This window comes from Notothenia rossii, assembly GCF_949606895.1.
Source record: "Notothenia rossii genome assembly, chromosome: 6".
Lineage (NCBI taxonomy): Eukaryota > Metazoa > Chordata > Actinopteri > Perciformes > Nototheniidae > Notothenia > Notothenia rossii.
Genome location: NC_136909.1, coordinates 35,369,306 through 35,383,184, shown reverse-complemented (window position 1 = coordinate 35,383,184; position 13,879 = coordinate 35,369,306). Strand labels below are relative to the sequence as shown.

Below are 13,879 nucleotides of genomic sequence, written 5' to 3'. Positions count from 1 at the left end.
TTCTGGGTCTGACCCCGGTCTCCTACCAGCTGGACGTGCCTGGAACACCTCCCTATGGAGGCGGCCAGGTGTCACCCTTACCAAGCGCCCAAACCACCTCAACAGGTTCCATTCTACTCAAAGGAGCAGCTGCTTTACTCTGAGCCAGAGTCCTGTATCGGGTCGGGTATCCGCGGGTACCCGACGGGTGACCCGCAAAAAAGGTGATTTGCGGGTGGTATTTTTTCAAACGCTTTTTTCCGGGTTCGGTTCTGGGTAAAACAAAGATGATGCGGGTCGGGTTGCGGGTGTTGCATAATAAATATATTTAAATAATAATAATTTAGTTTAATGTTTAAATCCTCAGACCTCTCCCCCGCGGGACCGAGCATATTCATAACCTCTGCAGCGCATCTATCTGCTGCTGAGCGCGCCACATTCTGAATGGCTGAGGTGAAACTCTCTAGCGGAGAATACAGCATTTTCAATAACTCTTCCTCAAGAGCGAAATCCAACGTCTGGGAGGCTTTTGGTGTCATCCTAGATGCAGAAAATAACCAACATCCGAGGCTTTTTGAGCCAAATATGCAACTGCGTGTGTTAATAATTGCACGTTTTCACTGCTTATATATATATGCGGGTTCGGGTCGGGTTGCGGATCTTGTGCCGGCGGGTCGGGTTGCGGAACTAATTGGCAATATGTGCGGGTAGCGGGGCGGGTTCGGTATTGCACATCGCGGGTGCGGGGCGGGAGCGGGTCTTGAAAATCAGACCCGTGCAGGACTCTGCTCTGAGCCCCTCCGGGATGATTGAACTTGCCTCCTTATCATTAAGGGGGATGCCAGCCACCCTCCGGAGGAATACCGGGGTGTTAATGACACGCTTTTTAGACACAAAAGATAAAAACATGCAGACACATGGACAGAAGGAGTCGGGGATCCATCCACACTTTGATTAACAGCCAACCAGCTCTTCCGCCTGAGATGCGGCCAGGAGTGGTATCCCCATTGCTTATTTTGTAATGACCCCCCTTCATATGCTTTGGCAACACAAATGTATTTCCATGTCATGCCAAGAAAGCAAACACGAATTGAGAGGGAAAGAGAGTATTCTGGCGTAAGGGAAATCACGACATGGCTGACAAACTAAGGAGATAAAATTAGTTTTTGTCTGATAGAGGAAACGAGAGGGAAGCGGTAGGAGAAGCAGGAATATCAGCCTCACTGGAAATTGGCAAAAGTAACCCAATAGTTTCACATTTATCTAATAGGTAAAGTAATTTTTGTGTATTAGTAGAAAGAAATTAATGAAGCAAGGGACAGAGGATACGGGTACTCAACTCTTTACTGTTCGTCATGCTTAACTGCCACAGCATCAACTCCTGGGCTTACTCTTCTTCTCTCAACATTGTATGTATACTCTGGTTACACTGCGCCCCCTATTGGCAGGAGTATATTAGAACACAACATTTCCCCCCTTCTTAAAAAGAGTTACTTCTCCCCTTGAACAGCATGCATAACATTAGCATTTTAAACAGACACTTACGTAGTAACCATGAAACCATCTGTAATGATAATAACTTCACATATCACAATATGCAGAACATTTTCAAACATTAATTCAACCACAGTTTAAGTGACATAGTCCTCAATCCAAACAGGCTGCTTTCTGATTCGCTGGTTCCTGCTCTGAGCACCATGCACTGTAGCTGGCTCAGCAGGCCTCACTTCTTCTGATGGAGGAGTGAATGTTTCTGGAAGCACCGACAGGTGTGAAGCATCCCAGGTTTTTCCATTATCAAGTGTGTAACTGTGAGGTCCTTTCTGCTTGGTCACTTTCAGAGGCTCACTGAACTTTGGCTTTCCCTTTTTGACATGCAGCGGGTTTCTCACACGCACCAGGCTTCCCGGATGTATTTTGGGAATCTTGGCATTTCTTTTTGCATCAGAATATGTTTTCATGTGCCACTGTTTCTTTTCCACTCTGTCTCTCAGTTCCTGATCCTGAGTATCCGTAAGCTGTGGCAGGATTGAGAGTTTGGTTCGCATTTTTCTTCCATACATGAGCTGGAACGGAGATGTCCCTGTAGTGGCGTGAGGTGTAGCTCTGTAGACCTGAAGAAACTCAGCAACGTGAGCTTTCCACGGAGCGTTCTCTCTCTGTGCCGTGAGAATGCTTTCCTTCAGCACTCTATTTAGCCTCTCCACCGCTCCATTTCCTTCTGGATGGTAGATTGTAGTCCTGATGTGTTGGATGTCTCTTTCTTCTAGGAAAAAGGCGAGTTCTGAGGATGTGAATTGTGGACCGTTATCTGTCACCACAGACACAGGGTTCCCTTTTTGGCTGAACACTGATCTCATGAAGGTGATCACTGTTGCAGTAGTGCATCTTGGGGCAAAACACACTTCTGGCCATTTTGAATAGTAGTCAGTCATAGTAATAGCAAACTTACAGTCCACCGGACCAGTCTCAAATGGGCCCACGATGTCGAGGGCAAGCTTTTGCCATGGCCCCTGAGGCAGAGGGACTGGTGTCATAGGTGCAGGGTTAGTTTTAGCTGTTTTATCATTCATCTGGCAGGACACACAGGCGGCGATAACCGATTGTACCAGTGCATCCATTTTAGGCCACCAATACAAGTCTCTGAGTCTCTGTTTTGTGCGTACAATGCCTTGGTGGCTCTCGTGTGCTAAGGATACCATGTGTGAGTGTAGCTTTACTGGAACAACTAACCTGTGACTCCCTCTCAGAATGAGTTGTTCATGTGCAGAAAGTTCATTTCTCACCTGGTAGTACGGCAACATGTTAGCAGGCAGGCCTTTGGATGAAGCTGGCCACCCGTCTGTCATGTAGTTGCGTAGCTGACGTAACTCTGGACAGGAAGTGCAGGCATCTGTGAAGTCAGACGAGGGAACAGCAGTCAGCAGGGCAGAGACAGCAGCAACCATCTCTGGTTCCGTGTCTGAGGTGCAGTCCTGTCCGTGTGGCAGTGGCAGCCTGAGAGTCACTGGATCACTGGGTGATGGAGCATCCCGAATAGCTGCAATGTGGTCATCATTTGGCAGCAGACCTTCCTTGCTTATGCTGTGTCCTAGATACGTTAGTTTGTCCTGGTAGAATTTGCATTTATCTGTGTTGAGACTTAGTCCAGCTTCCTGCAGTCGGTACAGTACTGCTTTCAGGCGGGTTTCATGCTCAGCACGGCATGAAGAGTAAATGATGATATCATCCAGATATGCCTGCACTCCAGGTAAATCTTTCAGCACCATGGACATCATCTTCTGAAATGCTGAGGGTGCTGATGCTAGCCCATAGCAAACTCGCTTGTACCTGAAAAGTCCCTTGTGAGTAATGAAAGCAGTCAGATCTCTGCTGTCCTCATGCAGTGGAAGCTGGTAGTATGCATTAGCCAGGTCGAGGGTTGAGAATATGGTAGCTCCTCTGAGTTCTGAGAAGAGCTCCTCCATGTGTGGAATGGGGTAGCAATCCATTATGACGGCCTTGTTAGGCTCCCTGAGGTCTGTACACATCCTTATTTTAGATGAGTTCTTTCGTTGAGTCACAACGATCGGTGATACCCAGGGAGAGGCATCTATTTTTTCAATGATGTCAGCATCAAGAAGGCGCTTTAACTCTGCAGAAACAGCATCTCTGACTGAGAATGGAAGCCTTCTCAATTTCTGCTGCACAGGCTTCACCTCATCTTTCACTCTTACTTTGTGTACTACGTTCCTAACACAGCCCATAGGTAAAACTGTATTAACAGGTGCAGATGCAGTAGGTGTCGGTGTAGTAGGAGTTGCAGGTGGGGTTGTTATCTCTCTGACTGTGTGCTCTGACTTCAGTACCACTCTGTTTCTCATGATGACCATTTCCAGTGCCTCAAACAGGTCCAGGCCCAGCAGTATTGAACCTGACTTCACAATGAAAATGGTAGCTGAGGCAGTATTTCCGTCATGGAATGCACGTAAATGCAGTTTCCCTAGTACTGAGATTCTCTGTCTTGAGTATGTGACTAGAGGAACCTTTGTAGGTTTCAGTGGTATGTGACTGAAATAGGTCTCGTACACATGAGCCGGCAGCAGTGACACTGAAGAACCAGTATCTACTATCATCTCAAATGACTGGTTAGCAGGAGAAAGTCCCAAATCTACAGTGCACATTATTTTCTTCTCTTTTGGGGCAGAATTATTCAGCAATAAAACAGTCAGTTCTGGAATAACGACCTCCCTCACTTCACGTTTTTGTTCTGAACAACACACTTTGGCAAAATGCCCAGTTTTTCCACAGGATTTGCATATTTTGTTTGTAGCAGGGCATTGTGTGGAATTGGCCATGTTTATCTGAATCACATCTGTAACATCTTCGTGCTTGCTCAGACTTTCTCTCACCTTGCCTTTGTTTACTTGCAGCGGGACGTTTTTGTTCCCATTTTGGCGCGCTGATCTCTCTCACAGGCACTTCACTGTTGGAGAACTCGGCCACGTTGCGCGCCGCCATTTCCACCTGATTTGCAATCTGAATGGCTTTATCCAGTGTCAGTTTGTCTTCTAGCAGCAAGCGTTCACGTATGCGTCCACTGTAGGCTTTTTCCACGATCTGATCACGCAGTATATCCTGTTCTGCATTTCCAAATTCACAAAAAACGAGCATTTCACGTAGCGCAGAGACGTACTTTGCAATTGTTTCATCATGTCTCTGGGCTCGTTGGCGGAACCTGTGTCTCTCCGCAATTACGTTTACCTTCGGCACGAAATGCGCCCGTAGTGCAGCCACGGCATGGTTGTATGTAGTTCCCGTTTCAGTCAATGTGTAGAATATCCTCTGTGCTTCGGTTCCGACGCTGTGTAGCAGCGTTGCACGTATACGGGTATCCGGCCACTTGGCTCCTTCCACGTCGATCACTAGCAGATAGTTTTCGAACATTTTTAGCCATGTTCCAAATGGCATAGTAGGTTCTCCCGGACACTGAAGAAAGGTGGGAGGTAAAGGAGTAGAAGCCACGGCCATCCTCGTCGCCAATTTGTTGTGTATTAGTAGAAAGAAATTAATGAAACAAGGGACAGAAGATACGGGTACTCAACTCTTTACTGTTCGTCATGCTTAACTGCCACAGCATCAACTCCCGGGCTTACTCTTCTTCTCTCAACATTGTATGTATACTCTGGTTACACTGCGCCCCCTATTGGCAGGAGTATATTAGAACACAACAGTAATAGCATTGGATGATCCAACAATGGTGAATTTGATTATGTAACAATTTGTTTGAAAATCACTTACACCATCTTCTTTCCTTTTTAAAAAGCATCATTTGTGTGCATTTTTAGATTATTGGAAAGGGTTTCCCTGTGTTATTATCTTTGGATGAAAGTCCAAACAATGGCCAACATTACCTGGCGTAGAAACACCAGTATTGGTAAAGAGCAGTCAGTAAATTGCCAAGTTTTGATCAACTCTTGAAAGACTCTTTAAACTGTTGTTTTGTTTCTGTCTCTCTGTGTGTCCCATGGTGGCAGGAACAAGTTGGGAATTATTTTACAGAAGGCAGAGACACTTTTATCTTTCTGACTCATGGGAATTAAGGGAGGCAAGGAGATGATTTTGGTTTTGGATCGAAAAAGGGAGGATAAATGCCCTAACATTAACTTTCACAACTTTATGCCAACATGTATCTCTAACAGGATAAGGCTGGGAAATGTTTTTCATTTTCATCAAACCCTTTAAAAGAAACAATGCCAACAAACAAATGCTGCCTTTTTTAGGATATGCAAGAAAAATATGTATCACCAGTCATATCCCTAAACCATAAACATGACCCTGAAATATAAAATCAAGACTAAAACTTAAAAGAGGACATATTATGCTCATGTTCAGGTTCATATTTGTATGTATTTTGTGCCTCTATTGTGACATGTTTCCATGCTTTATTGGTCAAAAAGGTATTTTGCCTTTGGTCTTTCACCCTGCGTCTGAAACCAGAGCCCAGTCTACCCTGATCGGTCAACCCCTTAAAGTTGTCCCGCACCTTAGCCGATCACGTAAAATGTGTTGGAGCTCTAGCCAATAGAAGCGTGAGTTAACAAAGGAGTCCAATGGAGGGACTCTGGAAGGAACACATGGATTTGAACACAAACCTATTAACAAACTACAGGAAAGGGAAAACCCAAAAATGGATACAGTATCAGGGCCTCTTTAACTTTCAAACAGACCTCTGAAAAAGAGCAGAGCCCGACAAAATGTCCTCAATTCCACTAGCCCCCCCCACACACAAACACGGACCTAAAATAAGACAATGATAGTTCAGTTTTGACCTTTAAAAAATAACACATAGTCACATTGCCCTTCCTTGTAATTGGCTCCTATCTCCTTGTTCCCCTCCTAACATGGGCAGACTACACCCTTCAGGTCTACTGCAGTGTTTATCTGAACATCCCTGTCCTCTGATGCTGGACAAAATTGATGTGCTCATAAAACATTTGACATATGTTTCAATTCATCGGATGTGTAATAAATGTATTTTCTTTTTACTGGGAATAATTGATATGACAAGCCCAAAGGCCTCACCTCACAATTCAGTTAAGTGGCCTGAGCGAGAGAAGAAAATCTAAATTCTCATTTTGAACTGAATTTTAGATTAGATTAAATAGACTATATTCATCCATTATTGGGATAATATAATGAAAAAGAATAAAATAAATACAACATAAACAGTTAATAATTACATAGTAGAAAATATATATCAATAGATTGTCTTAATAATTCCCAATATAAACATATTGGTTTCAGCACCAAAGCAAAGTTGTGGAGCAGGTGCAGAACCACCACAAGCTAATAAAGGGTGCCTTTAAGAAGTTGCCAAAGGCAGACAATATTCAATTATCCTGGGAGGAAACGGCATGTGTTGCTCTGTTCCTGGAGGAACTGTTCCCCAAAGCAGAAACAATTCAAGAGTCAAACTGAAGTTGGTGATTAACCTTTATTGTTAATTTGCGTAGGTCAGGTACTTAACTAATAATCTCAGAAGAGATTTTTCTTGTTAAGAATTAATTATTTTATAACGACTTAAAGGGAAAAGATGGACAACATTTTGAGAGAGTTTATTTTTATTGAATTGGTAACACTGAAAGCTGTTTTCCAGTTATATGTGACCCGCTCTATCGAAATCAGTCGTAAGTCGCAACGGCTCATTTTTAAATAAACGTGGATTTGCGTAAAAAAATACTTTTTCGGGGTTCGGGTGTTTGTTTGATTTTAAGTAAACATAGTCTTAGCAGCAGGAAGCTTCAGGTTGAATCTAAAAACAACACACTATTAACATGTTTGCCTTTAAAACGTTCAACATGCTTACACTAACTCCCGCCCTATACTGACTATTCACCTCTGCCCTTGAGAGAGGAGAAAGAGAACATTGGAAACTCAGATTTTAGGGAAAGCAACATTTCTACCTTCAGAAGCGGAATGTAAAAACACCTCTCTAGAGACAACCTTGGCACAGATAACCAGTAAAGTCCAGATCAGACACTTTGGGATAACTAGAAAATGCATTTCCTGCTGAAAATGCGTGTGAATGCTGTAAATGCAGAAAAAGCTGAATATTTTATTAGCTGAATGGTCTCTGTAGCTACTCTTAGCCACAAAAACCAAGTAAGTGTGTTGCTGAACTTAGCAGAGAAATGCAGAAAAGTGAAATGATTTGAATCAAAATTGTTACAGCTCAAATGCATTGCAATGGCTTTGTTGAAAACTGAAAGTGAAATGTTAAACTGGAAGAGTAGGAAAAATAGTGAAGAAGCTTAATATATAACAGAAAAGGTTTAAAAAAGGTATAAACAACAACATGTATAGCCTCAATGTCCTGAAATAGCTGAATAAGTTAATAGTTGAACGGTTTCTGTAGCTGAAAGTAGGCTGAAGGAGATAGATATTACATGTAAGTAGTAGTGAATTAACGTGTATTAAGAAGATAACATAAAGTAAAAATGCTTTGAAAAGCAACAGAATATTTTAACTGCAAACTTTTGAACTAAAACCATACGTCACCAATAATGTATAAAATATGTGGAACATGTTGAAGTCAGTATGAAGTCTCCATCAGACAGAAAATAATAGGCTGAGACAGTCTTTAAACTCCGGTCTTTTTGTCAATGTTTCTGTGCTGAGCACCTAATCATAATACCTAATCATAACACCTGTGTGTGAGCCCAGACATCAAAGGTGTCCATGGTGACGACGTTATCAAACACCTGTGTGCAGCGATCAAAGGGTTTCCATGCTGATGTGCAGTGATCTGTGAGAGGAGAGCCTTTCCATTGATCTGAATGAGAAATAAACCTCTTACATTTCTAACTATAGTTTAAAAACGGTAGCTGCTTTCGGTAAAATGTTAAAGCGTGGAGGATGTCAGGACCGTCAGGAGCGTCGGAGTCTGCTTTTTGTGCACTTTCGGGTCAATAATGTGGCATTTTTGGCAGATTTACTAAAGGTGTGCAGCTGCTGCTCTGAGGAAAGATCAGGCTGAATTTACAATGGGCCTTAATGGAGACATGTTGAACGTTTTTTTTGTTGCCCTCAAGAGGCATTTTGTTTAATTTTTTTGCTTAATTTATTTTTATTTTTCAACGTAGGAGAGGTTTTCCTACGTTTTTCATGAACAATTATGTCCAAGGAGTGTAGGGTTTGGGAGTTATGGCAGGTTTAAAAAAAAAATGGGACGAATTTCAAGCTTTCCTCCACTCTGTTTTGAGATCAAAGCACTCTAGACTTACGAGCGGCGCAATACACACTAATGTTAAAATCTGAAGAAAGCCTCTTTACCAAGCTCCAAACTAAGTTAAATATCTCAAAAAGTGTAAAAGATATCAAAAATCTGAAGAACAAGTTTTATAGCTGAAGGTCTTGTGATCATTAGAAGTTAAAGTTGAAATGAAGTCTCTAGCTGGAAGTATGTGGAAGGAGTAGCATTCAACGCAAGGTGTAGGTAAAAGAGGATTTGAAGGTTCCTCTGATTGAGTTCCATGTTAAAAAGCTGAACATTTGAAAAGTATGAAATATTTAGAAAAAGTTGAAAGTTGTGCTGAAATGGCTGAATAGTTTGATATTTGAATGGTTTCTGTAGCTGAAATTATGCTGAAGTTATTCAACGGCAAAATATTTGTTGAAATAATAATAATAAGAAGAAGAAGAAGATTAAAGATTTGAAGAACTATAGTATATGTAAACAGCATTCATACTAATAAAGAAAAGAAGAACTATAGTGGAATGCTGTAAACAGCATTCACACTAAATAAGAAGAAGATGAGGTTGAAGAATAAAGAAACAGAAGAACTACTGTATAGTGGAATGCTGTATACAGCATTCGCACTAATAAGAAAAAACAGGGAGTCATGGAATATTGAAATTTCACATACAAACTGGGTCACCTTCTGTAAGAAAACTGTGTCAACCAAACTGTAGCTTTAAGGCTTATTCAAACATCTCTCACCTTCATTTAATTAATTCTTTTTTTTCCAGCTTCTATAAAAGTCTTTTTTTTATTATTTTGTCTGAATGTCTGAACTCCTTGCGGTGTGTGTGCTTTAAGCCTGAAATCCAATTCAATCATTCCAATCACCATCTGCATTTCAAAAAATGCCTTGATGCTTTGCTGTTGTTGTGTAAGTACAGTGCTCTGGAAGGACAAACAACTGACAAGGTAAACATGTCGTCTCAAGAATATTGCAGCTCCTCCCAAGGCGGTGCCACTGTCATTGTTTTGACCTGTGATTGAGATGCAACCAATATTCACATCGGGGTCATTTTGAGAGACTGCCCAGGCTTTATCAGAATAATATCAGTAGTGTTTAAGAAGTAACTTGGGACTGACTTTTATAATGTACTGTATGTCAAAGGTTTTTGAGCACCACCACTGATGATGTTGGGTCATTTCCCAACAGTACAAATAATTGACCACTAGCCTCATCAACACGTTTAGTTTGATGAGTTTTCTGTGGCACAGTGAAGTGCTTTTTTTGGCCTTTATTACACGGCTGAGAGATGAATACTCAATTCTGATATGTCAATTTGGACATTTCAGAGGTTGTTCATTTTCGCTAACAGAACTCTGCTTTGGAGAACAAGTTGAAAAGTTGGATCAAGTGACTATGTGCAGTAGTAGGTCGTTTTGAATATTCCTTTTTTTATTTGTGGATAGACCGAAACTTTGAATTCATGATGGCTTAACATCTCAAGTAAAAGAGTGCAAGAGAAGGAGAGAGGTTAAAAGACAGCGCTGGAAATAAATAGAAGAAGACGGACAGGAGGTAAACACTAACAGGAAAACGGTATGGGCGCTGGCATTGTTTAAAGACTAGTTAATGGAAAATAAAATGTGAATAGACTCGGATAGTTACAGAAAACCTCGATCAGAGCCGCTGTTCAGTTTAAGTTACATTAAATCGCGATACGATTATTTTGAAATCAATAAAATCCTTTAAAAATCAGTGCTGTGAATCAAATCGTTGGTTTGTGTAGTAGGTAGTGGCGTAATAAACGTGATAATAAGCGGGATAAGCACATCAGTCTTTGCATCAAAAGTTGCTTTACAAACAAAAAAGGATCATCTTGATAAGTCAGATTGTGTTGGAAAGACTTTTCTGTGTTTATTTTATTGCGTGTGGTGACCACTTACCCCGAAGTTGGAGGCTGCAAACCTGGCCGGAGCGGAGACGTTGGTGGAGGCGGTTGGGTGGGCATAGAAGGCGTTTATGTTGGCCAGTAGTGTGCTCATCACTGCCGGAACCCCTGACAGCATGTACTTAGAGGACAGGCAAGAGAAATGGCTGAGGAGTAAAGGAAAGGAGGGAGAGTTAGCAAGTTTGGAAGGAGGGACATTGAAGGAGATTGAATGGTGGGAGGATGAGACAGGTGAAGCAAAGGAGAAAAGAGTTGAGAGGAAAACATTAAGAGGCCATAAGGAAAGTTCAAAGGACATGAGGACAGATGACGTACATTGTGGAGATCAAGGAGGGTGGAGGGAGTAAAGGGTTTGGCATAATCGGAGATGAGAGAGAAGATAGACAAAGAGGCGGGAGGAAAACCAACTAAAATTTATTAGGGGAGTTAAATTGGTTGATCACAAGTGTAGCCATTTTTGCAACTGCCATGGATTAATAACATTAATATATCAGTTGCATCTTTAACATTAAACAGTCCATTTGCATTATGTTATTATGTTATTAAGACATATTAATTAAAAAAAGAAACATCTCGGCCTTAATAGTGAGAAATTATTTTATTCTACATTTTTCATTTCAAATGTCTGCAAAAATAATCTGTGGAAAAAAATATATAAATCTAACCCTAACCCTAATGTCAGCACAACTCTGAAGTCATGGATTAATACTTGGGAAAATATAAAGATAACATGTCAATAATAATTATAAGTATTTTAATTTCTGCATTTTTGCATAATTTTCTTTTCTTTTTCTTTTAGATAAACTCATTTATTTAAATTATTTATGTATTATTTTTTCAAAGCTCTTTTATCTTAAAAGTACAGAAACCCCAAACTTTAACTTTTTTAACAATTTTTGTTTTTTACCCCTATACCTCCCTATACTGTTTCTTTAGTATATTGCATTTATTTTGCAATGCTAATAATAATAAATGTATAAATAACACTAAAAAAGACAAATCAACTACTGAAGGTTGAAAATCCTTTTGACTTTGTGTAAGTTTTTATAATAATTACCAGTTGGAGAAGATGTTTCTTAATTTGAACGTAATTTTAAACATTTGTATTTTTATATTTGCATCGTTTTTGAATTGCAGCGCGTTTTTCCTAATGGAAGTGTTTTCAGCTCTGTGCTGAAAACACTTCATTTATTATGATTAATTGGGAGACACCTATGTGAAGAAATGTAAGAACACATCGCTGTATGAAGCCCAATGTTTCAACTCATGCAGTCATTTGTGTAGGATCCAGGAAAACAGACATTAATAGTCTGTTCCTGTAAATAAACTAAAATGTTGCTGAGGTTTAGAGTGCTTTCAGTAAGATGTGATTTTTCTATAACAGTGTATTTTAATCACCATTTTCATTTGGCTGAGTTATTGATTTGCTCCTTTTATCCATTTCCACTGGGACATAAAGTAGTCCGAGCAATTTATGATGACAACTTCAATGTATTCAAGTCTGTCTAGCATGATTATATTATCTGTTTTGTGCTTCTCTATTGCACAAGATAAACTCAGAGGCCCTCTTTGTCCCTTTAAGGTCAAATCACAACATGAATACATGTGTGCGTGCTCATTAAGGCTCTCTCCATTTCCCCATAATGATCGGATCAAACAGCCTGGCAATCTTTGAGGTGAAAGGTCATCTTTTCTAATTTGATGTGATAAACACATCTAGAAGCTGGTTATAGTTCATGAGAGCTCCTCCCACCTCTCGTTACAATGACACACACACACACACACACACACACACACACACACACACACACACACACACACACACACACACACACACACACACACACACACACACACACACACACACACACACACACACACACACACACACACACACACACACACACACACACACACACACACACACACACACACACACACACACACACACTAATTGAAAGTATTTCCTGATTGGATTTACCCACACATGTACACAAGTGGCTAACATCCTGGAGAACTGGAGTGCCCTGCACATTAAAGATATGAACATACGCACACGTGCACGTGTACGTGCACACGCGCACACACACACACACACACACACACACACACACACACACACACACACACACACACACACACACACACACACACACACACACACACACACACACACACACACACACACACACACACACACACACACACACACACACACACACACACACACACACGCACATTAACACTGAGCTTACGTCATGGCCTGGTATATGGACTCGATGCCATAGCGCATGGCAAACTCGTCCACGATTTCCTGCTGTAACTCATCAAAGTAAACCTTCCACGCATCGTCACCGTGAGCCGCTGGGATCTTCACGACGCCGCCCCCCTCTATGTCCGTGGAGAAGTGGAACATGTTCTACAGAAGACATTTTTTTTGGGAGAACAAGACAACATCAACAGTTTTAAAGATGGCTTTACAGTATATGCTGTTGAAGATCTTCACAGTTGAGAAATTACTGAGTTGTTCTTATTTTCTCACTATTCACAATTTCAAGAGGATATGTTTGATCATTTTCGGGTTCAAATCATATATTTTGTGCCTCTACTGTGACATGTTTACATTCCTGAGTGTTCAAAACCTGCTATTTTTGTCTGTTCTCAATCAATCAATCAATCAATCAATCAATCAATCAATCAATCAATCAATGTTTATTTATATAGCCCAATATCACAAATGTTACATTTGTCTCAGTGGACTTCAGTCTGTGCAGAATATCAGTATGACAATACGACACCCTCTGTCCTTAGACCCTCACATCGTACAAGGAAAAACTTCCAGAGAAAACCCACAGTTTAAAGGGAAACATGGGAGAAACCTCAGGGAGAGCAACAGAGGAGGGATCCCTCTCCCAGGACGGACAGACGTGCAATAGATGCCGTGTGTAAATCGAAAAGATAATACATTTGCAACATAGGTAGATCAAATGTTTGGAAATGCGTCTATAATAATAAGATGAATCCACGAGGATGTCAGCAATCTTGTGGGAGCCATCAGGGAAGTAGTATGGTGAGAGTCTGGCAGGACCGTTCCGATTGGTTAGCTTAGAGATGTCCCGCCCCTTAGCAAATCACGTACAATGTGTTGGAGCGCTAGCTAATAGAAGTGATAGTGATGTCACCACGTTATAGAAGAAAACAAAGGATTCCAATTGAGGTGTGTCTGGCA

General features: G+C 41.0%; 1 protein-coding gene across 1 annotated transcript in view; it reads right to left on the bottom strand.

Moving 5' to 3' along the window:
- unc13ba (unc-13 homolog Ba (C. elegans)) overlaps positions 1 to 13,879 on the bottom strand; it is a 254,230-nt gene that overhangs the window by 63,674 nt on the left and 176,677 nt on the right. Inside the window, exons 19-20 of the mRNA XM_079689879.1 lie at positions 12,906 to 13,069; positions 10,646 to 10,796 (exon numbers count right to left, since the gene is read on the bottom strand). Coding sequence (XP_079546005.1) covers positions 10,646 to 10,796; positions 12,906 to 13,069 — 315 coding nt within the window. The remainder of the gene's footprint in view (positions 1 to 10,645; positions 10,797 to 12,905; positions 13,070 to 13,879) is intronic.